This window comes from Salmo trutta, chromosome 8, assembly GCF_901001165.1.
Source record: "Salmo trutta chromosome 8, fSalTru1.1, whole genome shotgun sequence".
Classification (NCBI taxonomy): Eukaryota; Metazoa; Chordata; class Actinopteri; order Salmoniformes; family Salmonidae; genus Salmo; species Salmo trutta.
The window spans coordinates 42,358,459-42,383,362 of record NC_042964.1 but is presented as its reverse complement, the minus strand read 5'-3'; the positions used below and the strand labels follow the sequence as shown (position 1 = coordinate 42,383,362).

Here is a 24,904-nt window from a genome sequence, read left to right as displayed (position 1 = left end):
GCCACTGTCTAATAACTGATGTAAAAAAAGAACGATAGCAAAAATGTGTTATGTAAAAATGATTTCATACTTCACATTTAGGGGGGCCACAAGGGGGTCCAAAATTGTTGTCACAGGGGCACTGCCCCCCCAGAACCGCTAGTGGCAGGGAGAGCATTTTGTTGTGTTGATCACGTTTCCTGTATTCTGAACCAGGCCATGAGTCCAAACCAATGGCAGTGCTTTTCCTGCTGAGTGCAGCCTTGGGCACTTTGACCAAGTTGTGTCAGTTTGCATCATATCACTGTTGTTTATAGGTCAATGATCACTGTCGAGTTAAACAAAAAACAACTATTTACATCATTCACGATGTTATAAGTATAGGTATTTGCTATTACACTGAGTAACCAGATGAAAATAAATAATTTGGAAATTGACGTCAGAGATAGGCTTTCCCATGCTTTCTTTCGCATATGATCGGGTTTCCCCTCGACTCTTTCCGGTACCCAACCAAATCCCCGCCCCACTTTATTCCTGCGTTGTTTGGGGACAGTAGGAAGATGGCGGCGGCCCCGCTGTACTGTGTCTGCCGGCAGTCTTATGATGTGAGCCGGTTTATGATCGAATGCGACCTCTGTAACGACTGGTTTCATGGCAGGTATGGAGATTACACATTCCTTGACACATGCAACCGATTTAACCGACTAAACTAACAGCAGGTGCTTGGGAGTAAGCGAGGATTGTCATGCGGTTGTGATTGTTATTTGTGTGTAACGGGGTCTTCTCTGGTCTCTCACTCTATTGGCACCTCGAGCTAGATAAACTTTACAAAATAGTAAACCGAGCCAGTGTGTTTTTATTTCCATTATACATATTGTGAGTTAGTATTTTACTCTACTCATTGGGCTATTAATAGTGTGTGTTGGAGGTTTAAATGTTATCTTAGCCGACAGCAGTTTGTCAAAAGAAATTAGCCTAACGTTAGTAGTTTGCTACCGTTAGCTAGCCAGCTAAACTTGCGTGTGACGAGTTGTCAATCTCAATGATCAAAGCCAGCCCTTTAAACATTTGGTCTGTTGAAAGAAGCCTATAGGCTTAGCCTATCCAATTGATTTGAGAACACACTTGCCTGGTTATCGATTAAAGGCGTGGGTTCTGGTTTTAATCCAGCTTGTCATCCTTTACTATTGAGTTGGGTTAATGCTAGTCTGCTTAATCAGCCTCTAATATACAATAATTGTGTATTACAGCCTAATTAATCAGACTGTTGGTGCATGTGACAGCCTGACCTGACCCTGGACTTTCCTAGTTGAGAATTTAGGCCACGCGCTTTTGTGAATTCGATTGAAATGGAACATCAATCTCTTGCACATTATTGGTGGCATCACTTCACTAGCCAAGTGACCACTTGCATGATCAACATTTTTAGGGGTAAACTACACAAATCCTACTATTTGAGTGAGTGACCTCGTTTGTTAGTGGCCAAAAACCTAAGATGAGAAAATATGATTGTTGTTATTTTTGGGCTTTTGATTGACAGCTCGAGGTTGGGTATTTAAATCCCCCCTTTCATCGAAAATGGGCACATGTGTTATACCCCTAGTGGAAGAAAGGAGTATTGAGGAGAAAATTAAGACGACTAATATGACTACAATAGCAGTTTGGCGTGTGTGGAAATTGCAAAGCTATTGCGTAACTACACTGTAGACTGCCAAGAACTCAACGCCCAGAATGATGGGATGCCTGAGCCAGGGAAGACTCTGTGTCTGTGTCATGTGCCAAAAGAAGAGGAACAAACTTTGGAGCTTCACCATTGACTAATAACACATGTACACACTGCTCTGCTCCAAAACCAGAGGGTTCTCTACCATTCTTTCCCATCATGCTCGCCAGAAGGAAATGGCATGCCTCTGGCTGTAGATGGTATGCAAACGTAGTGGAAAGCAGAGAAGCTGCCATGCCTGCACCGGAATCCTGGTGCCCGCTTGTCGGCACACCACCATACTTCCCCAAGTGTGAGCCGGGGTTGTGTCTAGCTGCCTGGCCGGGAGGGCATCTATTTTCTCTCACCAGTGACTGAACCCTGGATGCTCGTATACACCAGTATGGCTTACGGCTCCCAAATGGAACTAGGCAGAGGAGCCAACCAGAGTGCTTTGTGTTGTTTATAAGGTGTAGACTATGGACCAGGTAGGGGGCAGAAGACAGAAATAGTGCCCTTATAGTTTCCTAATGGCCTAACACACTACACTACAGGCATGTGCATAGGGCCTGTGCAGTAAAAGAGCCTCACAGCCACTGAGCAGGCCTGTGCTGCGGATGCTTCTGCTGAGACTATGGAGATGGCACTCTGCTGAAACATTGCATTACGAACGACAACAAACCCCGTATGGAGTCAGTGGCTCACGTTGCAGCCCACAGACCTGCGTCTCTTTCCAGGCTGCGTGGGTGTGACTCCTGGTTCTGGTAGAGTGTGTGGTAGTGGTGCGACAGCAGAGACTGGATGGGACACAGGGGAATGATTGATGGTCGCTCCACAGAGGCAACTTCAATGTACCATCCATCATTATGTCCTACACTCTCAGCCAGGGGAAAAGACTGAAGAGAGATGGATGCTCTCCCCCTGTCCTCCTCTTAATGTTGTGAGAGAATTTGAATTAGTGGGAGAGCTTGTGTTTTTAGTGTGACTCAGACCTCAGATGATGGTTAGTATCATGTTTACACTCATTTAGTGGGACTCTGTGGGGTCTCTGGGGTATGCCAATGACATTAGTCTCAGATTGATCAATGCTGATTAGGAGGTTAACAGCATCATGTATTGATTTCCAGTCGTTTAGAGTCACGGTATATTAGTTGATTAGCTTATGATGATGAAGCAAGGGCGAACTTGGCTTCAGACTGGTTCTGTAGTTGATGGGGAGAATGGACCAATGTTTTGCTCTCTTGGAAATACAAGGAGGAGTTGAAAGTAGGATTTTACTGAGGATAACCACACTTAGCTGAGTGCATTCCTTTTATCACTCTGACAGAAACCATCTGAAAAGTAGCATGGCAAGTTGCATCACCGCCTGATTGACATCTACTTTGGCTACATATCATGCTTGAATATTAGAAGAGTAAGCTCTACTGCACTAAGGACCAATCCAGTTTGTCAGCCAGTGTAATCATGTGTTGACCTCGTGTGTATGGCCTCGGTGTATGGCCTAGGTGTATGGCCTAGGTGTATGGCCTAGGTGTATGGCCTAGGTGTGTGGCCTAGGTGTATGGCCTAGGCGTATGGCCTAGGCGTATGGCCTAGGCGTATGGCCTAGGCGTATGGCCTAGGCGTATGGCCTAGGCGTATGGCCTAGGCGTATGGCCTAGGCGTATGGGGCTCACTAAAAGACGAAGCCTATGTTGAGAGCATGTGTGAGAAGACACAAACCCAGTCCCCCACCACTTTAGGAGAAACTACTCAGTTCAACATGAGAACCTCAAGGCAATGCAACCTGCACCATAAACAATTAAGATGTTCCACTCCTTCCCCGGGGGACTGCAATGCCCCATAAACAACAAAGCAGCAATTCTCTTTTGTTTTCCAGCTGCCTACAGAGAAGTCCTTCTACCCTAAGCTGTCTGTAGAAGCTTAGTGATGTGGGTTAATGGTGGGGAGAGGTTGTTGTGTGCGAAGGCCCTTCATCAGTGCATTGTACCCCATTGATATGATGGGTATCCTTTCCTTTTCTCAGTGAGGGTTGAAATGGTCTGATTTTATGCCCACTTGGATCCTAGTCTTTGGAAAGGCAGGAGTCAGGTGCCCTTTGGGTCTAAATGAACCCAGGCAGGTGTGTTTAACTGCCCTCACCCCTCCCCATCTCCCATCCTCTCCCCCATTATCCATTAGGTTTCTGCCAGTTCTCTAATGTAGGCGGGTTGGAGCCCTATGCAGGGGGGTTATTAAGTGCTTAACGTAATGGCTGTGCCCGCCTACAACCCTTTGTGTGTCTCGGCTGATCGTTGAGACACAATGAACCCCTCACAGTACATAGACTAATGAATAACCCCAGTCACACAGGAAGACAGGCAGCTCCACAACAGAGGATGTAGAGGGATAGGAGCTGATGGCGGTGGGAGAGTTGACAGCCCTCCTGATTCAGGACAGGATGTTTGACCCATAGAGATAGATAGAACTCATCATGGATATAACCCATTTTAGCATGGACTTTGCCATTGAGGGCTTCCACCATTTTAAAGTAGTCAACTGGGTGTGGATTCCTATGAGTTGGGAGCAATCAGCCAATGAATAAGAAGATAGCCTCAATGGTGCTGTTACAGATTCTTTAATGGCACAGATAAAAAGATGAGTCCTCAATCTATCTCTATGGTTTAATCTCATGCTGCTAGGCTTGTGTCTGCCCACCATTGGCAGGGGGCTGGCATTGTTTCTGGGAGAGTGGTGAGACAGTGACAGACACACACAGGCCCATATTGGGCTTTATTTCCCCCAGGGCTGATGTCACTTTATTTATTACTATACACTAAATACCAAAGTTTTGTCTTCCACACAGCTCTTAAATTAAGTCAGATTTATAGTTTTGTTGTCTTCGATGGGGCAGCCTCAGTAGTTTTTAAAGAGTGAGATTGATTTGAGTTCAAGGAGTGAAGGATAAGTAGCTACACAAGTTGCATCATCAACACTCCCCAGCCCTCTAGTTTCCAAGTGACTCACCCAACCCGTCATGACTGCGCAAGGGAAGAAACCGCATCAGTCTGGTGGCACAGTGTCCTGCTTCCCCTCGTACCGGCCTGCGCTGCGCGGGTGTTACACAAGATGACCAGGCAGAGGAGGGGTAGGAGGCCAGCTTGGCTTGGCTCAATCCCACAGCCACACACTCACTCTGTCGTGCTCGCTCGAGCATTTCCTACCCCGACACACAGGCAGGAGAATTCATGTCAGGCCCGGGGTGACATAATTGGCACGGTGACTCATTCTAGTCTCCCCAGCAAGGCCATTGAGCAACCTCAGGACTCAGGAGCCAAGATTCCAGCCCACTGCTGCATTGTAGCTCATCTTGGCTGCTGACGTAGGAAGTGAGTGGAGGTGGACTGTGGAGGTGGACTGCGGAGGCCACTCTGTAGGGTTAGGACACTGAAGGAGTTTATAGCGTTGTATCTTCTATAAATGTGGCCGTGAGTTTTTTTCCGATGACCTGGCCAGGAAAAACTCTTAGACCGCTGCGCCACTCGGGAGACCACTAAGGCACTGCATCGCAGTGCTAGAGGCTTCACTATAGATCCGGGTTCAATCCCGGGCTGTGTCGCAGCTGGCCGAGACCGGGAGACCCATGAGACGGCGCACAATTGTCTGGGTTAGGGGAGGGTTTGGCTGGCCGGGATGTCCTTGTCCCATCGCGCTCTAGCGACTCCTGTGGCGGGCCGGGCACATGCACGCTGACACAGTCGCCAGTTGGACGGTGTTTCCTCTGACACATTGGTGCGGCTGGCTTCCGGGTTAAGCGAGCTGTGAGTCAAGAAGCAGTGCAGCTTGGCAGGGTCGTGTTTCGGAGGACGCATGGCTCTCGACCTTCGCCTCTCCTGAGTCCGTACGGGAGTTGCAGCGATGGGACAAGACAGTAACTACCAATTGGATACCACAAAAAAGGGGTAGAAAGTACCCCAAAAAAATTACAATTAAAAAAATATATATTACTCTTATCCCTACCTAAAATCAGGCAAGATTCTCTTGCTTACCTCGGTTATTACTCCCAGTCCCAACCTGTTAAGGCTTCAGGCTGGCTCTACAGTTAGTGTGAGCTGCTGTCTATCAATATCCTGCTGAACAACAACACCATTGCTAAGGAGACTTAACCAGCAACAACACACCACCAGAGAAAGTTCAAGTGTGACGCCGCTTCCTGCTGGCCTTTGTTTCCCTTTACAATTTCCTGCAATTTCCACTTTGATCAACGCTGATAGTGGCTGGTTAGAACTGTGTCCACTCCTAGGCAGGCCCTCTGTGAAAATAGTGGCATTATCTGCTATTGAAACCTTTACTACGTCCTCACACAGCACCTAGCCTCCAGGCTAACTCCAGGACCCTGAGGGAGGGAGCTGGAACTTTAATGGCTGTCATTTACCGCCCTAAGCAAGTCCCCCAGTGTTTTCTGTTTTCACACTGAAAGGAATTCCACTGTTTGTCACTCCCAACTTCAGAGAGCAGGACCTCCAAACGCATTTAAATTTACCCACTGAAGGCCAGTCACAGAGCAGGAAGAATTGAATGAGAGGAAGACTGCAGAGCGGGAAGAAGGTGGAATTGCTTGAGATTCATAAAGTTGTTTGCCATCTTCATGAACTCTCAAGCCTCTTAAACTCTAGCTACTAGAGAAACTCTTTGTTTGTATTTTTACAAGAAAACAGATGGTCACTATGAAGAAATAGGCCCTTTGTGTTTTCTGCTACATAATATCCATGTCAGAGCAGCAAAAGATATTAGTCCACATTTGTCTCTTTATGCTCTTGTCAGCTGAAACTAAAGTTTAGCTTAGACGATTTATCTTTTTGTTTACTCGACACGAAGTTCTTTTAAAAGTGCTGTCTTAGATTCTTCCCATACCCCAGTGACACAAATGTTGCCTGCTGTTTTTCTCCCCTTCTCCATGCATCGGTGGGCATCCACGCATAATGGCAACACTCAAAGCCTATTCACAGGATTCTGTGTGTTATTCAGCGTTCTCTTATGGAACAGAGCGTTGGTATGCACCAGAGGAATGTTTGTGTTCCTGCCTGTGGTCTGGCTGTTGTGGGGCGGTCAGGGGTTTGGTGGTGTAGGGGTTTGAGTGACGTCGACACTGTCGCAGTTCTGTGGGATACTGAGACAAACGCATGGTTGAGCCAATAGGAAAGGTCTGGCCCAGAGTGATCTAGAGGTTAAAAAACTCCTTGCCCTAACTAACTAATTCCGTGCCCGAACGCCACTGTCCTCCAGACAAGTAAAACCGATCGCCTCCCAACTTCAAGGTTGCTTGACTTTTCGTACCTCCTTTTAAAAAAATGAGGGACCAAAAGATCACCTGAGGTCATCTTCCACGTACACCACTCTGTAGTGTTTCTGGCTCTGTGTTTACCTCTAACCTCTCCCTGCTCCTCCTATACGTCACCACTCTGTAGTGTTTCTGGCTCTGTGTTTACCTCTAACCTCTCCCTGCTCCTCCTATACGTCACCACTCTGTAGTGTTTCTGGCTCTGTGTTTACCTCTAACCTCTCCCTGCTCCTCCTATACGTCACCACTCTGTAGTGTTTCTGGCTCTGTGTTTACCTCTAACCTCTCCCTGCTCCTCCTATACGTCACCACTCTGTAGTGTTTCTGGCTCTGTGTTTACCTCTAACCTCTCCCTGCTCCTCCTATACGTCACCACTCTGTAGTGTTTCTGGCTCTGTGTTTACCTCTAACCTCTCCCTGCTCCTCCTATACGTCACCACTCTGTAGTGTTTCTGGCTCTGTGTTTACCTCTAACCTCTCCCTGCTCCTCCTATACGTCACCACTCTGTAGTGTTTCTGGCTCTGTGTTTACCTCTAACCTCTCCCAGCTCCTCCTATACGTCACCACTCTGTAGTGTTTCTGGCTCTGTGTTTACCTCTAACCTCTCCCAGCTCCTCCTATACGTCACCACTCTGTAGTGTTTCTGGCTCTGTGTTTACCTCTAACCTCTCTCTGCTCCTCCTATACGTCACCACTCTGTAGTGTTTCTGGCTCTGTGTTTACCTCTAACCTCTCCCTGCTCCTCCTATACGTCACCACTCTGTAGTGTTTCTGGCTCTGTGTTTACCTCTAACCTCTCCCAGCTCCTCCTATACGTCACCACTCTGTAGTGTTTCTGGCTCTGTGTTTACCTCTAACCTCTCCCAGCTCCTCCTATACGTCACCACTCTGTAGTGTTTCTGGCTCTGTGTTTACCTCTAACCTCTCTCTGCTCCTCCTATACGTCACCACTCTGTAGTGTTTCTGGCTCTGTGTTTACCTCTAACCTCTCCCTGCTCCTCCTATACGTCACCACTCTGTAGTGTTTCTGGCTCTGTGTTTACCTCTAACCTCTCCCTGCTCCTCCTATACGTCACCACTCTGTAGTGTTTCTGGCTCTGTGTTTACCTCTAACCTCTCCCTGCTCCTCCTATACGTCACCACTCTGTAGTGTTTCTGGCTCTGTGTTTACCTATAACCTCTCCCTGCTCCTCCTATACGTCACCACTCTGTAGTGTTTCTGGCTCTGTGTTTACCTCTAACCTCTCCCAGCTCCTCCTATACGTCACCACTCTGTAGTGTTTCTGGCTCTGTGTTTACCTCTAACCTCTCCCAGCTCCTCCTATACGTCACCACTCTGTAGTGTTTCTGGCTCTGTGTTTACCTCTAACCTCTCTCTGCTCCTCCTATACGTCACCACTCTGTAGTGTTTCTGGCTCTGTGTTTACCTCTAACCTCTCCCTGCTCCTCCTATACGTCACCACTCTGTAGTGTTTCTGGCTCTGTGTTTACCTCTAACCTCTCCCTGCTCCTCCTATACGTCACCACTCTGTAGTGTTTCTGGCTCTGTGTTTACCTCTAACCTCTCCCTGCTCCTCCTATACGTCACCACTCTGTAGTGTTTCTGGCTCTGTGTTTACCTCTAACCTCTCCCTGCTCCTCCTATACGTCACCACTCTGTAGTGTTTCTGGCTCTGTGTTTACCTCTAACCTCTCCCTGCTCCTCCTATACGTCACCACTCTGTAGTGTTTCTGGCTCTGTGTTTACCTCTAACCTCTCCCTGCTCCTCCTATACGTCACCACTCTGTAGTGTTTCTGGCTCTGTGTGGTTACCTCTAACCTCTCCCTGCTCCTCCTATACGTCACCACTCTGTAGTGTTTCTGGCTCTGTGTGGTTACCTCTAACCTCTCCCTGCTCCTCCTATACGTCACCACTCTGTAGTGTTTCTGGCTCTGTGTTTACCTCTAACCTCTCCCTGCTCCTCCTATACGTCACCACTCTGTAGTGTTTCTGGCTCTGTGTTTACCTCTAACCTCTCTATGGCCTCTCTCTGCTCCTCTAAAATATCACTATCCACAGCCACACAGACTGTCAGAACAGGGTGTCAGTTTAGCAAAGCCATGATATCTTTTCTGTCTCTCGTAAGTGTCAAGTCTGGCCCAAAGGATGACCCAGTGAGAGAAACTTGTATGTGATCCCTTTTCCTAAAGGCTTTAAATCATGTAAGTAGGAGTGTCCGTCCGTCCCCGTGCCCCCCCCCCCCCCCCCCCAGACAAAGTCAATTAATTCATGCAGTGGACTGACTCCCTTGTGTATAAAACCCTCTCAATCCCTCAAACTGTCCAGAGCATGGGCCCTGGAACCATGGATGGGGATATCAGTGAGAGAGAGCCTGTTTACACAACAGCTTCTCTGGTGTTATGATCCTGGAGAGAACAGTCTCCTGTCCCGTCAGTTGATTTATCGGATCTGAAAGTGAAAGCACCATGGCGCTAGCCTGGTCCCAGATTTGTTTGTACTGACTTGCCAACCTCAAAGGTCAATGTGACGCCAAATATTGGGACCAGGCTATCATGGTCCTGTCTGTCTCTTTTACAGTTGAAGTCGGAAGTTTACATACACTTAGGTTGGAGTCATTACAACTCGTTTTTCAACCACTCCACAAATGTCTTCTTAACAAACTGTAGTTTTGGCAAGTCGGTTAGGACATCTACTTTGTGCATGACACAAGTAATTTTTCCAACAATTGTTTACAGATAGATTATTTCACTTATAATTCACTGTATCACAATTCCAGTGGGTCAGAAGTTTACATACACTAAGTTGACTGCCTTTAAACAGCTTGGAAAATTCCAGAAAATTATGTCAAAGCTTCTGATAGGCTAATTGACATAATTTGAGTCAATTGGAGGTGTACCTGTGGATGTATTTCAAGGCCTACCTTCAAACTCAGTGCCTCTTTGCTTGACATCATGGGCAAATCAAAAGAAATCAGCCAAGACCTCAGAAAACAAATTGTAGACCTCCACAAGTCTGGTTCATCCTTGGGAGCAATTTCCAAACGCTTGAAGGTACCATGTTCATCTGTACAAACAGTAGTACGCAAGTATAAACACCATGGGACCACGCAGCCGTCATACCGCTCAGGAAAGAGATGCATTCTGTCTCCTAGAGATGAACGTACTGTGGTGTGAAAAGTGCAAATCAATCCCAGAACAACCGCAAAGACCTTGTGAAGATGCTGGAGGAAACAGGTACAAAAGTATCTATATCCACAGTTAAACAAGTCCTATATCGACATAACCTGAAAGGCCCCTCAGCAAGGAAGAAGCCACTGCTCCAAAACCGCCATAAAAAAGCCAGACTACGGTTTGCAACTGCACATGGGGACAAAGATCGTACTTTTGGGAGAAATGTCCTCTGGTCTGATGAAACAAAAATAGAACAGTTTGGCCATAATGACCATCGTTATGTTTGGAGGAAAAAGGGGGATGCTTGCAAGCCGAAGCACACCATCCCAACCGTGAAGCACGGGGGTGGCAGCATCATGTTGTGGGGGTGCTTTGCTGCAGGAGGGACTGGTGCACTTTACAAAATAGATGGCCTCATGAGATAGGAAAATTATGTGGATATATTGAAGCAACATCTCAAGACATCAGCCAGGAAGTTAAAGCTTGGTTGCAAATGGGTCTTCCAAATGGACAATGACCCCAAGCATACTTCCAAAGTTGTGGCAAAATGTCTTAAGGACAACAATGTCAAGGTATTGGAGTGGCCATCACAAAGCCCTGACCTCAATCCTATAGAAAATATGTGGGCAGAACTGAAAAAGTGTGCGCAAGCAAGGAGGCCTACAAACCTGACTCAGTTACACCAGCTCTGTCAGGAGGAATGGGCCAACATTCACCCAACTGATTGTGGAAGGCTACCTGAAACGTTTGACCCAAGTTAAACAATGTAAAGGCAATGCTACCAAATACTAATTGAGTGTCTGTAAACTTCTGACCCACTGGGATGTGATGAAATAAATAAAAGCTGAAATAATTCATTCTCTCTACTATTATTCTGACATTTCACATTCTTAAAATAAAGTGGTGATCCTAACTGACCTAAGACAGGGAATTTTTACTAGGATTAAATGTCAGGAATTGTGAAAGCCAAATACATTTAAACTCAGGTTAAGGTGTATGTAAACGTCCGACTTCAACTGTATATACTGACAGTAATGTGATGTCTCCTGTCTCCTCACAGCTGTGTCCAGGTGGAGGAGCACCATGCGGTGGACATTGACGTTTACCACTGTCCTAACTGTGAACCCCAACACGGACCCTCCTTGAGTCAGTATTCCAGTCTGTTTTTGTGTGTGTCTCTGTCTGTCCATCCTGTCTTTTCTCTGTCTTCTCTTCCTCAGTTGTTCTCTCTCCATCTTTTCTCTCCTATCATCTCTCTCCCTCTCTCTTTAACTCTCTCCCACGCTCTCTCTCTCTCTCTCTCTCTCTCTCTCTCTCTCTCTCTCTCTCTCTCTCTCTCAATCTCTCTCTATTTGTTCTGTCCCCCGTGCCTGTTCACTCTTCCTCCCTTTCTCCATCCCTCCCCCTCTCTCTCCCTCCATGGCTGATTGACTGTCCCCAGGAGAGCAGCATAGTCTCCAGTCTGATTTAGAGGAGCCTGACCCCTGAGAGCCCGGGGCCAGACATTAACAGGCTAATTGAATGGAGCTGTAATCTTTTGACTTAAATGGGTCCTAGCCCTCACCTTGGCCTCTGTGCTAGGGGATGAACGGGGAAAATATATTATCAAGACTAATGACTATTATTCATAATTCACAAGGCTCCGTTGGTTTAAGGGAAGAAAATTGAATACAGTAATAATTTGTCTCAGGTCTGTCACTGGCTGTGGTGATTGTTTTCATGGCCAGTGAATGCTGTGGCGTTCTGTGAGTGATGTTCTGCGTCTCTCCTCTTGCAGTGAAAAAGCGCAACAACTGGCACAGGCATGACTACACCGAGCAGGACGATGGCACCAAGCCAGTGCAGGCTGGCACCTCTGTGTTTGTCAAGGAGCTCCAGAACAGGACCTTTGCCAGGTAGGAGCCCAGAACACCTACCACGAGGACTCTGATGCCAAGCTAGACCACTCTCACACCTGCACAGCAAGACTGTGATCTTTGTTTTAGTCACAATGCTTAACATGTATTATGTTCTTAATTTCTCTCATTGGGTATTTACATAGAGTTGAACATATCAACAGGAATTAGCCATTGACCATTGTCTCTCTGTCGGTGTGTGTGTTGCAGTGGGGATGAGATCCTGCAGTGGATGCCTGGGGAGCAGGTGACCCAGAGGTACCTGGAAAGCCACGGCTGGCAGTACCCCATCGCTGTGTCCAACATGGAGGGACTGGGACTCAGGCTGCCTCAACCATCCTTCTCTGTCAAAGATGTGGAGCAAGTTGTTGGTAAGGACATAGTGTGTGTACTGTTTGTGTGTGTGTGTGTGTGTGTGTGTGGGGGGGGGGGGGGGGTTTGCTCTGTCTATTTGCAAACATCCCCAGGGTCTACTGCACGGGATGCCTATTTGATAGGACATATGTTACCTACACCTATTGCTTTGAAATAGAATATAATTAAAAGATAATGAATGCATTCTCTGTCAGATAATGAGTGCCTAACGTTGATCGGACGCCATCTGTCCGTCAAACAAACAGGTTGCCAGGTTCAGAGTGTTGCCAGGTTCAGAGGGTATTTACCCCCTTTATCAATCATCTCTCAATGGCTGAATAAGCCCTACAGGAGGGGAGGTCTTCCTCAGCCCCCCAACATGACCACCTCTGCTCTCTATAGAATAGAAAGGCCTGGTACCACAAGACTCCAATTATAAGCCCATTACTAACCCACAGCTATCTGGACAAACTGGACGCCCAACGCAACCCAAACCCGCTTGTGTTTTCATCATGGAAGTTCATATTCCACCCTCTGCCATGCTCCGTTGAGCATTAAGCTGCTCTGATGGGAAGCAGCACAGGTGTTGTGACTGGGTGGAGACAGAACACAAGCAGCATCGGGTTACCTACCTCCTTACAGTTGGGACACAATGGGGGACAGGCCTGGAACCTGCTGTCTCCTGGGGTTACCCAAGCCTAGACTATGGTCGGCCAGCTAAGGATAAACCTCCTGATGTTTGTCACCTCCCAGTACTTAATGTTGTTCCTCCTCGTTGGGGGTAGGGGAAGTGTTCAGTGTAAATATCATGTGAAAGGATGGTGTCTGGAAGAAACCTACAGGGTCTAGCTGGAGTGAATGCCAGGTGTCAGTGCATTGCTTAAAACACAGGAATAGTTTGACCATGTGCTACCAGCCACTATAAAGGTGGAGTATTTACTATGGTCTGTTTTGGGCTTGTTGGCTGGTAGTGGCTGAACACTCTGTTCTGCTCTCTGTTTGGCTAGCTACCCTAACTCCAGCTGTTCACTGTCATCAGACGCTGGCCAGCTGGACCCGCCGTGTGTGGTGTGTAGGGGGTTGGGGAACATTAGGGGTGGGAGGATCACACAAGCACCAGCTGTCCTGTCCCCACACTGCCGACAGGCCCCCGTTTCCGGCCCTCTCTCTCTCCCCAACCTTCACTGTGTCGTTTGATTGACTGCCTCCCAGCTGTGTGTGTGAGTGCTGGTGGGTTTTTACCCTCACACCACATTAAAGACAGTGGCCCCTTCCCCGGTCTCCACCTCTGGGACTCATATGGACTGGACAGATTGTCTGGCCCTCACCCCCCGCCCCCACTCCATCAACTCCTATGGTGTATTGGCTGTGCCAGTCTCTCCCTTAGGAGTTGTACAGAGACATGGAAATGCCAGAGAGCTTCAGAGTTCAGATCCCCTCGCCCACTGACTCTCATTTAAAATGGTTATCCCTGGTGTCTGTCACTTCAGTAGGAATGGTCCTTTCTCTTAACCAGATGTATTATATCTGACTGAATGGTGCAACTGTTAGACTGTAGACACAAAATGATGATGATTCCATGGGCAGACTGATACGTTTTGCTGTCTGCTCCACTAGATGGTCATCGTTCTCTTGTCGTCCACAGGCGGTGACAAAGTCATTGACGTCATCGACGTGGCAAGGCAAGCAGACAGCAAGATGAAGCTGAAAGAGTTTATCAAGTATTACTACAAGCCTCATCGACCCAAGGTGCTCAACGTTATCAGCCTGGAGTTCTCTGATACCAAGTAAGCTGTGATGTGGTCCTACTTCCAATAATCTACTGCTGACTCTCTCCATTCAAATGGATACATTTTGAAAGGAATGCTATTTACAAGCCATGCAAACAGAAACCAAGAGCATCCACAGACTGCTGTCAAGTTCTTCATGATTCATTTTGCTACAAAAACACATGCAACACAAACAAGAATGAACACAAACATTCAACAATATATTATGTACAGCTCATGACCAAAGTGATCAAACTACTTATTATCAATGATATCATTTATTTAGTACATTTCTGCACTTTTACTGTGATTTGACCCTCTTAAGTAGCCATACCTCTCTTACCGCTCACTCTCCTCCCCCCAGGATGGCAGATCAGGTGGTGGTACCTGACGTAGCTCAGAACATGTCCTGGGTGGAGAACTACTGGCCAGATGACTCCTTCTTCCCCAAGCCCTTTGTCCAGAAGTACTGCCTCATGGGGGTCAAGAACAGCTACACTGACTTCCACATAGACTTCGGGGGCACCTCTGTGTGGTACCACGTTCTCTGGGTGAGTGGGTGTTACTTACAAGTCCTACATGTACACTAGGCTATCAAATCCTAGCAGTGAGCTAAGTGCAGTTTGGCAAGTCAATGAAATCAGCTCTGTCCACAACATTATTTGGTGATAAATTGATGGCCTGGCTCGCTCTTTGGCATTCCCCTCACCACTTGTAATGCGCGCTGACATTTAATCAAGTATGTTTGTACATGGGGGGGGGTGGTATTTAGAGCAATCTAGGCTGATTGGTACCCTGGCAGAAGTTCACTTCAGCAGTACATTTCGGCGGCGGCAAGCTCCAGGGGGAATTCTGTCCCCGCCGTGGTAATAAATGATCCCTCCAACGGCAACAAAGTAACCAACCTCTGCTAATCACAAACTATGCTTTGTGTTCATGGTGACATCACCAGGCTGGCAGGCAAGCACTCTCCTTAGCTACAGAAGCAATGTGCAGCTCAGCTTGTGAAAAAGAGGGCTGGGAAATGCACCTAAATGGAGGAATAAAATCCCCTGGTGTGTGAAAGTCAACCACATCTGTGCATCTCTGAGTGCTCCTCATTTTATAGTCACATTCTGATGTTTTTTGGGTTAAAATGCTTTATTTTTTAATGAACTCTGGTTAACTCCCTCTACTCTCTTTGTGTTTCCAGGGTGAGAAGATATTCTATATGATCAAGCCGACCCAGGCCAACCTTGCACTATACGAGGCGTGGAGCTCCTCTCCCAACCAGAGTGAGGTGTTCTTCGGGGACAAGGTGGACAAGTGCTACAAGTGTGTCGTGCAGCAAGGAACCACACTGCTCATCCCCACAGGTGTGTGACACAGGAGGTTGGTGGCACCTTAAGTGGGGAGGCCGGGCTCGTGGTAATGGCTGGAGCGGATTAGGTGGAATGGTATCAAATACATGTGTTTAATACCATCCCATTTGCTCCATCCCAGCCATTATTATGAGCAGTCCTCCCCTCAGCAGCCTCCACTGTTCCTGGAACGAAAGTGTAGATGAAGAGAGGTTACCACTGACGATGTGGACTGGCCCTGTGAGCGTGTGACACAGAAACCCTTCTGGAATTAGACAGTGTCCCTAAAAGACCTTTTCCACTGTGTCCTTAAATACCCACACGCCTGCTTTTGGTGATCTATAAATAGACTATCTGGTAGTCTTGTCTGCCCCTCCATAGAGAATCCTGTCTATATCCTCAAAGTAGACATAAACAAAACAGTCTAGTTTCCCAGGGTGCCTGCCAGGAAAATGACTCCTTTTTTTAAACACTGATGACATGTCATTGCCAAGTGAATTTGGAAAAGGATTCTTTGCTCAGCAACAGCCTAGACATTAGACACACCCGTTTATATTGTCGTAACACAATAGGAAGTTCCCTAATGGAACAACAGCACCAGTAATGTCGTGAAAGCGACCATATTAGAAGCTCTTGGGCCTACTTTATCCTCAGCCAAGCCTCTGCTATAGCATGTGACTTGTAATTCACCTCTCACATTCCACCCCATGTCTTGATGACGTAACACGTCTAGAGAGCCATGAAAGGGCGACCGCAGTAAGCAGAACCTCATGGTTAACACATGCTCCTTGTTCTCCTCATTAACTACAGATGGCTTTTAGTGGTTTCACTCATGTCCTTTAGTGATTTATCCCCATCTCACCGTCTCCGTTATCACCACAAGGATCCTTCCATAAGCTTACCTAATGGGGGGGTCGTATTTCATTTGTAGAACACAGGATTCCATGTTTTTTTGCCTGTGGAGATCACCTGAGGATGATGTAAAACTATACAGGATATGTCATCAGTTCAGAACAGCAATAGTGTGCAACTCAACAGACTTTTCACAAGTTCAGGGTATCCATACATTTCTGTGTCAGTACTCCCATAGGAACAAGAAGAAACCCCACACATGTTTTAAAATGCTCCCAAAGTTGTATGTCTTGAGTAAAGGTTAAGACTAATCAGGACCAGGACTGCAGCTGTGTTTTCTCCAGGGGGTTAAGAGGGTGTGGAGAGGTGGGATAGATATTTGGGGAGGGGGTAGAGCACAACATACTTGGCCGCTCAACCACGGTAACCCCGTAACCGCGTCAGTGCCTGCAGTATCAGTGCTGCGTCACCGCCGTCTCTGCTTTCTGTCATCTCCGGAGGTATAAAGAGCACTGCTTTATCTTTACCAGGTCAGGCAGGCCTGATATGACCCTGTATGTTTGTGTTATCAGGTCAGTTTGTGAACAGTGTGTGTCGGGTTTTATCAGGTTGGGTGTTTGCGTGTCACATACCAGGTTTACATCTAACCTTTTAATGCCAGTAAAGTAGATGTCGGAGAGGGACTGTGACCACAGACCTGATGGAAACAGAACATTTGTCTGTAAACTTTCCAATTGTCGTCAAAACAAATACGCTGGACAAGGTGTCGATTTTTGTGTCGATAAAATGAATTATGCGATGGAACTGCCTTTGTGCGCAAATATTGATATAATAACCATCATATGGAAGTAAACTTGGAGTCACGCGATGACATGGTGTGTGGTCCGCCCACTACGACTCATGAAACCATGCCATTTATTAGGATACAGATGAAATAAGTTATGATGAACTTCACAGGGTGGTGAAAGTGCAAGGTGATACGCTTGATGCTCCTTTCCAATGAATATCGAAGGTCTTATTCTGGTGACAAGATGATCGATGCTTGGCTGCCGTTTGACAAATACAACACCTAGCCAGTGTCCTTGTATTGCCAGTCAGTGAGTCAAACATTGACTGTGTGTTTGTGTGTGCTGCCCTCTGCAGGATGGATCCATGCCGTCCTCACCTCTCAGGATTGCATGGCGTTCGGAGGCAACTTCCTCCACAACCTCAACATTGGCATGCAGCTCAGGTGTTACGAGATGGAGCGTCGTCTGAAGACTCCAGACCTCTTCAAGTTTCCCTACTTTGAGGCTATCTGCTGGTATGTGGCCAAGAACCTGCTGGAGACGCTGAAAGGTGAGTGAAGCTGTAAAATCCACATGATACTACAATATATTTATTGGCTTTTTAAATTTTTTATTTCACAAGCATCATAACAAATATAATGTCTCTGTTCTTTTTCTCAGAGTTGCGAGAAGACAACTGCCCGCCCCAGACCTACCTAGTGGAGGGAGTGAACGCTTTAATCAGTCCACTGAAAACCTGGCTGAAGAGAGAGGTGAGGGGCACAGAATGAAATGTGTTATTTTTCCATTGTATCTATGGGTGATGGTACTGGCTTCACCTTCTCCATTCTGCTTCCCCCGGATCTGATGACACTGTGCCAGTGGTGGAAACACAGCCTCTCTGTTGATCTCCACCTTAATTGTGTGTGGAACATTCTGACTGCAGGTTACGGAGCCCACCAGCGAGGTCCCGGACCATATCAGGCCCAACCGTCTCATTAAAGAGCTGACCAAGGAAATCCGCTACCTGGAGGTAAGGTCTGGGCTGGGGTCACAAGGGGAAGGGCCTGAGGAGCATCACCTTTGTGTAGGTGGAAGAGCACTCAATCTGAGGGGCTGTATGAGAAGCGCTTCAAATCCATCTTTCAGGATCATGCAGTATGTCACTGACGTGATGGATTTGTTGCACCTTATTTGTAACTGGCAATCTTTCTCTTGCGGCTTCCTTGTCCATAGACGTAGATTAGATTTAAAGATTGAGGTTGTGTTGAAACCCCTCCCTCCTCTAATGGTGTAATGTTGTGTGTGTTCCAACAGGAAGACCAGGGCAGCAGTGGTGGCACCAACAAGCCAGTGAAATCTCAGGGAAGCGGTGGAGGCCAGTGTCCGGCCACGCGCTCCACGCTGGAGAGGGTGTGCCCGGCCCGTCAGGCGCGGCGGGCAGCCCGGAGGCTCCGGGAGCAACAGGAGCTGGGCCCTAAGGTTCCCTCTAACCTGGAGATCCTGGAGCTGCACACCAGAGAGGTGCTCAGGAGGCTGGAGGTGGGCCCTCTGGAGGAGGTGAGAGGAGCATGTCAAACTCCCACAATGCAAAACTAGAATGTCACATGCTCTCTGGCATATGTCACATTTAAATGCCTTGTTGTTATTATTGGAAATAATCATTAGATCAATCAATAAACCACATTAGTATTTTCCGTGCATTACTCCTACAAAACACAATACTGTTCCCATACTAGACAAAAGTAATACAATTCAATAGAAAAGTCTGATACCTGTGTTGAATGAGTCCTATAACTCTCTGTCTCTACCACAGGACCCTACCTTCTGTCCCCCGGTGCATGGGAAGTTCAACATGGTGTCCACCGCCTCTGCCGCTGCTGCTGAGAACCCGGACACACACCTGCGTCTCACGCTGCACAATGGACGGATCATCCGAGACGCGAGGAGACCAGGTAGTAGCACGGCTAGCAGCCCAGTGAAGGCGGGGAGTGAGAGGTCGTCCGTGGGCCAGCTGAAGAGCAGAGAGGAGATGAAGATGGAGTCAGACCAGGAACGGCAGCACAGCACTATGGGAGGAGAGGAGGAACCAGGACACCTCAGTAAGTCATGATGCTGAAGCAATTCACGATCGATCGTGAATTGCTATATATATATATATATATATACATACACTCAACTTTGTCAGTTTATTGACCTCATTGTCCCAGTCACACCATGCTTTCTAAAGGGTCATGTTGTTGACACAGACTAGGTCTAGTAACCTGCTGACTTGGACACAGAGAGGGAATGGTTCCTACCATTATCTGTGGTTAATGATGTCTGTTTGCCTTCCCAGGGTGTATTGAGAGGGTTAAGACTGAACTCAGGGAAGAAGCCTCAGGACACTCCTCCGTGTCTGACATGGACTCAGACAGTGATTCCAACACGCAGGTACCTGATATTAACACGGTCTAACCCCACTGTGGTTTTGTCAGTGAGAACTTAACTCTGTTGTGTATCAACCCTCAACCAGTTTCTCGTCTCTCTCCCTCTCTGCAGCAAAACACCTCTTCTGAGGAAGATTCAGGAAGCTCCCAGAGTGATGATGATGAGGAGGAGAGGGGCTCATCCCAGAGGGCTGCGGGGCACACCATAGAGTTGGACCAGACAGACCTGAACCTCCGGCACAAACACAAGCCACTCAAAAGGTGGGTGATCTGACCCGCTGTGCGTGGGCGAGCTCAAACACAGCTCCTGTTATTGGAATCTGGCGCTGTGGCCTGTGATTGACTGAGTGTGTCTCTTCTCTGTGTCCCTGCAGAGAACGCCCTACCTCACCCAGCACAGAGGAGGCCATTCAAGGCATGCTGTCCATGGCTGGCCTACTGTGCCCCTCCAAGCCAGACGAGGCCGCCACTTCGCAGGAGCCGTGGTGGTCCAGCCCAAGCCGAGGCTCGCCGGAGTGCCGAGAGCAGCACCAGCGTTGTGTGGTGGGGGACAAGAGCCCCATGGACAGCCAGGGCAACAGCAGCAGCGAGGCCTGGGACAATCAGGGGCCCCTCTCCCTTGGGGCCCTGAGTCACGACGCCAGCCCAGAGGCCGACAACTACCAGTACTGTGATCCCTCAATGTCTCCCCCTCTCCACCCCTCCAAAAGGCACACCTCCAACTCCCCTCCCGTCAGCAACCAGGCCACGAAAGGTATGCAACCAAATATTTTATTCTCTAGTTGATGTAGTTGAGTAATTAGTTGATGTTCTCAGGTATTGGATGCTACTGTGACACAACTCTCTTTATTCAGCACGTCAGCCATTCATGTGGGGTTTGGGTTTTGTTTTTCAGGCAAGCGGCCCAAGAAAGGAATGGCCACGGCCAAGCAGAGACTGGGGAAGATCCTGAAGATGAACCGACACAATGGCGTCTTTGTATAGAGTGATGAGGGCCACAGGCAAAGCTAAAGGAGGGTAACAGACCCCTGTCCTCACATCCAGATTATTCTGTACATTTAGTCGACACACCTTTTTGTCCTGGAGAAATCACTGCCTGGGGAAAAGGCCCATCTGAGAGACTTGTTGTCACACAAACAAACAGGCTTACTGTGCATGCTTAGGACCACAGGGTATTGGATTCACATGAGCAAGCTACCAATCAAGCGCACAGCTTCACTGCAAGCATGCTAAAACGTAATGGAGAAGAAGGGGGGAAAAAAGCACGTTGATTACTCAACTTCAGGGAAACTTAGAGAGAGTTCCAGTGGGCATTAACGTGCCATGGGGAAATGTTAGATGTCCGGATGAGGTAGGAATGAGGTCTACAGTACATCGCAACATTGAAGACAATTCTTCAGCCAATGTTAATGACGCACATAAGCCAATGAAGGCTGCGTGATGTCCCACCATCTGCATCTCCCAGCACTGCCTTCCTTGAATATCTGCAGCATTATGAACTGGATGAGACCCAGGACAAGATGGGAGTTTGGATAGACAGGCTGGCTTTCCACAGACTGGCATTAACCCACCTGGCTCTGTGTCTGGGCTCTCTCTAGCAGGGTCCTTTTTGGCCCTGAGGAAAAAAAGTGCTAAGCTAATTTTTCGAAATGGTGCTTAATGTTTGTACGTTCTCCCAACTCCCCTTATCTCAATCACACCAGCAATAATGACGTTGAGTAGAGGAGAGAGAGGTTTTGAGAGGCAGCACTCTCTTGGTTAGCCTTCCCTGCTACATTGTCATTCATCTATTTAAAGACGATTGCCTAACTTATCATTGCACTGTTTTTTGGGGGGGGGGGGTAAAAACCCATCAGGTCTGAAACAATGACATTTGAACCTGTCTGCATTAGGTCATCATAAGTCTCTCTCTTTGAATTTCACATGTTTTAATACTTGCTAGGTCATACGAAAGCCATACTCCACTATATAGAATCGATGGTCAAAGGGAGACTAACACAGAGTGCTGCCTCATTAAGAAATGTTTTATAGTGTAGGTTGTTTACTTGGTTGAAAAACAACTTGTATAATATCCTGCTTAATTTATTTCAAGTTTTTTTTTAAAGTGATTGTAATGTTATTTTTTTATGGATTCTGAATTATGTATTTATTAATTGAAAGAGGTGAATAATGATTTTATTATATTTTGGCCGTAAACCTCAGATTTTCTTCTAAAGGGGTTTATTTTTGTTCTCTCTTATGCTTATTGTATATGTGGACATTTTAGACTTCATGTGGTCATGATATATTGTGTAGGTCAGTAAGATAATTTCTAACTAAAACTTTTTTTCTCCACTTCTATTCTGTCCAAGTAGGGTTTCTTAACTTGATTTGAACCTATATCTCTTCTGGTTTCCTCATAGTTTTCAGAGGTTGTGTGTTAAGAGAATGGGTAATATTGACTCCAAAAGGTTACCACCCCTGCCCTGCTAAACCTATAGACAACGTCAAGTAGGCTAATGAAAATCTGTGGTGGTCCTTTTTAATCTGATGAAAAGTACATTTTGAAGAATTTTAATAGGGTGAGTTTTTTTTGGGGGGGGGGGATTCCTATGATCTGGTGCTGAAGTGAGGTGTGTGTGATTTGAAATTGTAGTTATTCACTCTCAGGGAATGATGCCACAGATATGACCTCTGATTTAATCACCAGCTACATCATGTACACTACTAAGGCAAGTTCTTCCAACCAGACTCCTGTTCCACTTCTTTCTCATCTAACGAAGCAGTTGTGCTTTGGAATTGACCAAGTTGAAGAAATCAACATGGTCATCATCTCTATTTGGAGATGATACCATCTATGCTCAAGCTCTGCCTAGCTACTAAACAAGTTTAACTCCACTGTATCAATTTTAATATGTAACTCAATATCCAAGACATTCAAAATCTTCCTTTTGACAGAGCAGACCCCCCCCCCCAACACCACTTGTAGGTGTTGAGCTAAATGCTTGTCCCGACATCATTAAACACCCTCTCTCTAGTCTACAGAGTATTTCACTAAATGACTTTGACTTACTTAGTCGCCAAGTAACTTTAATAGCACCCTTTGAACAGTATCTGACTTGAAAGCTGTGCTATGATTTCAACTTGCAGTGCACCTAACCTTGGTGTAGTTGTGGTCTATCGCTCAGCCCTTAATGAGATTTCACCTAATGACTAAGATCACTACTTTCATGTCTTCCCCTCCACAGAATAGTGTTGAATCCTATTGCCAGACATTTCCATGAACACTACACTTTCACCTTTACTCTTATTGCATGTTCAAGTCCTCACCACTCGACTGTGTAATAATAAGCACAAGAGCTAGCCTGCAGGCAGGGTTTGTTATTAGCAGCAGTTCTCTCATTGTACAGTATTTAGCGTAAACTCGTACATGCAAATCTATTTGCATTTGTTTTTTCTATCAATGGTCATGTTTCTTCTCTGTGCATTAGTCCTTACGATGGTTTCATTTATCATAATGATTTGAACCATAAACACTGGCTTACTGTGACACTTACTTGATGCATTGAATATGTTTCAGCATTTCAAAAATGACTTGTAAATATAAAAATGAACTAATTGTTGTTGTTTTTTTACAGGAAACGACTAGAACTAGGAGTTATATACCTTCAAAAACAGTCATTGAGTTCCAACATCCCAAAGATATGTTTTAGAGTAAATTGAATTTTATTTGTCTATGTACAACAAAGCCTCTCGGGACACCCTTAACCTCCAGGTAGACTTGGGTAGCGACCGGGCACACACACACACAAGGTCTAGAAATGCAAGAAATAGAGAAGTACTATTAGAATATACTTCCACCTATGGTTTCAAACAATGCTTATAAAACATGCCACTGCTACAGTAAGGAACCTAATTGAAATGGGCATATTAACACATCTTGATATAGGAGGGCTATAGTGATTGAACAATCGCCTACACAATTGCATTACTATACTAACTGAATAAGCATTCCATTTCCCATCCTAATGTGTATAAAACCAACAATTTATGACTGTCTGTTGTGATGGACACAATCTTTCATCAGAGGACAAGACATTCTCATTGACAAACATCCCTTGAGGATGTGTCACAGATCCTGCAGTGGAGAAGACTGATGTAGACAGGACAAAAGGCACACCTGGGGGTAGAGGGCACCTCATTCCTCATCATCAGCTGGGATCCCCAGTTCCTCATCTGTCCATGCGGATGCATCAGGCCACGGGAAGTGACCCTGAGAGAAGAGGCATCATGGGGTTAAGTCTGCTTGACAGACACCGGCGTTGTCTCCATCCTTTACTCTATGAACTGCCAAAACTAGATTGGACAGGACATACCAGGCATAACTACGATTGGGAGCCTAATCTACATTTAACTCACCATTACTGCATCTGGGTCATGCCAGCAGTGCCACAGGATCCAGAACCACATGGCACTGCTGAGGAGCTCTGCTTGGAACGTCTGGCTCTTGGTGAGTTGTGGGAATTGCCTGTACTGGGCTTCTATGTGTGGACCACCACCAGCTCTGAAAGTTAACAGAAAACCAGAGCACTGATGGTATCACCGTATACCAGTATAATGTAGCTACGCTCTACACATTTGATTAAACCCAACAACCCAATGGGTAAACATCTGATCATGGCGCCGACCTCTGGACATCTGTTTGGTCGGCCTACTGTCAGACTGCTAGCTAGTTGGTTAACTTGTAAGCTAGTTATAAGCTATAGCCAAACGTTACTGTTGAAAGCTAAGAAGCCAGTGATATGTGGCCTATGTGAACACGAATATGTGTACAACTGACGTGTGATTGATAATGTTTAATTATGAAGGCCGATATTGAAGTCAACCTTTCGTCGTTAGCACATAGCTAGCTAACGTTTATAACACCAGTAACGCTACTTACTTTCGGGTTACTATTTTCTGAGGTCCACGTGTAAGAAGCTGCGTCCCGGCCCTAAGGACACCCATGGCCCTTCCTAAAGAAGACATCGTTTTTTCTCTCTTCCCCCAGTGTTGTTTTCTCAAAATGTCGTTCCACCTTGACACAGAGGGCGACCAACCAACAACGAGCGCTATGATTGGTCGAGATGAAGGGTTGTTCAGAAAATGGATCGACTCCTGTCGTTTCCACCTTTGTACACTAGATGGAGACAAAGCCCTTTATACGTGTATATGTGTAGTGTAGTTACAGAAGTAGATTTTTTTTATGAGTGAAACTCTTAAAAGGGAATCGTATAGCAAATATTGGGGAAATGTGTATTTAATTTTTCATATGAAAATGTAATGCTGGAAGATTGTGTTGTGAC

The 24,904-nt window shown here is 46.5% G+C and overlaps 2 protein-coding genes across 2 annotated transcripts; one reads left to right on the top strand and one right to left on the bottom strand.

The window, feature by feature from the left end:
• Window positions 1–500: 500 nt before the first annotated feature.
• On the top strand, window positions 501–23,177 carry LOC115198998 (lysine-specific demethylase 7B). Its single transcript, XM_029761479.1, has 16 exons — window positions 501–637; window positions 11,235–11,320; window positions 11,952–12,069; window positions 12,280–12,440; window positions 14,069–14,210; window positions 14,557–14,743; window positions 15,385–15,547; window positions 17,528–17,722; window positions 17,833–17,924; window positions 18,098–18,184; window positions 18,469–18,711; window positions 18,968–19,253; window positions 19,490–19,584; window positions 19,693–19,841; window positions 19,955–20,334; window positions 20,476–23,177. The coding sequence occupies exons 1-16, from the start codon at window positions 540–542 to the stop codon at window positions 20,562–20,564; spliced, it is 2,571 nt and encodes an 856-aa protein (XP_029617339.1). The 5' UTR covers window positions 501–539; the 3' UTR covers window positions 20,565–23,177.
• An 85-nt stretch (window positions 23,178–23,262) lies between these two features.
• On the bottom strand, window positions 23,263–24,676 carry LOC115198999 (NADH dehydrogenase [ubiquinone] 1 beta subcomplex subunit 2, mitochondrial). Its single transcript, XM_029761480.1, has 4 exons — window positions 24,502–24,676; window positions 23,979–24,123; window positions 23,740–23,832; window positions 23,263–23,374 (listed from the first exon to the last, which is right to left on the bottom strand). Exons 1-3 carry the CDS (start codon window positions 24,585–24,587, stop codon window positions 23,758–23,760), a joined length of 306 nt encoding a protein of 101 aa, XP_029617340.1. The 5' UTR covers window positions 24,588–24,676; the 3' UTR covers window positions 23,263–23,374; window positions 23,740–23,757.
• Between the last annotated feature and the right edge of the window lie 228 nt (window positions 24,677–24,904).

What these genes read in the sequence shown, in the direction of transcription:
- LOC115198999 (XM_029761480.1), bottom strand. Translation starts at nt 24,587, where the DNA reads ATGTCTTCTTTAGGAAGGGCCATGGGTGTCCTTAGGGCCGGGACGCAG. An exon ending in CAGAAAATAGTAACCCGAAA is followed by an intron (nt 24,124 to 24,501) that starts GTAAGTAGCGTT and finishes GTTAACTTTCAG; the next exon opens with AGCTGGTGGTGGTCCACACA. An exon ending in ATGACCCAGATGCAGTAATG is followed by an intron (nt 23,833 to 23,978) that starts GTGAGTTAAATG and finishes CTCTTCTCTCAG; the next exon opens with GGTCACTTCCCGTGGCCTGA.
- LOC115198998 (XM_029761479.1), top strand. Translation starts at nt 540, where the DNA reads ATGGCGGCGGCCCCGCTGTACTGTGTCTGCCGGCAGTCTTATGATGTG. An exon ending in CCAACACGGACCCTCCTTGA is followed by an intron (nt 11,321 to 11,951) that starts GTCAGTATTCCA and finishes CTCCTCTTGCAG; the next exon opens with TGAAAAAGCGCAACAACTGG. An exon ending in AGATGTGGAGCAAGTTGTTG is followed by an intron (nt 12,441 to 14,068) that starts GTAAGGACATAG and finishes TGTCGTCCACAG; the next exon opens with GCGGTGACAAAGTCATTGAC.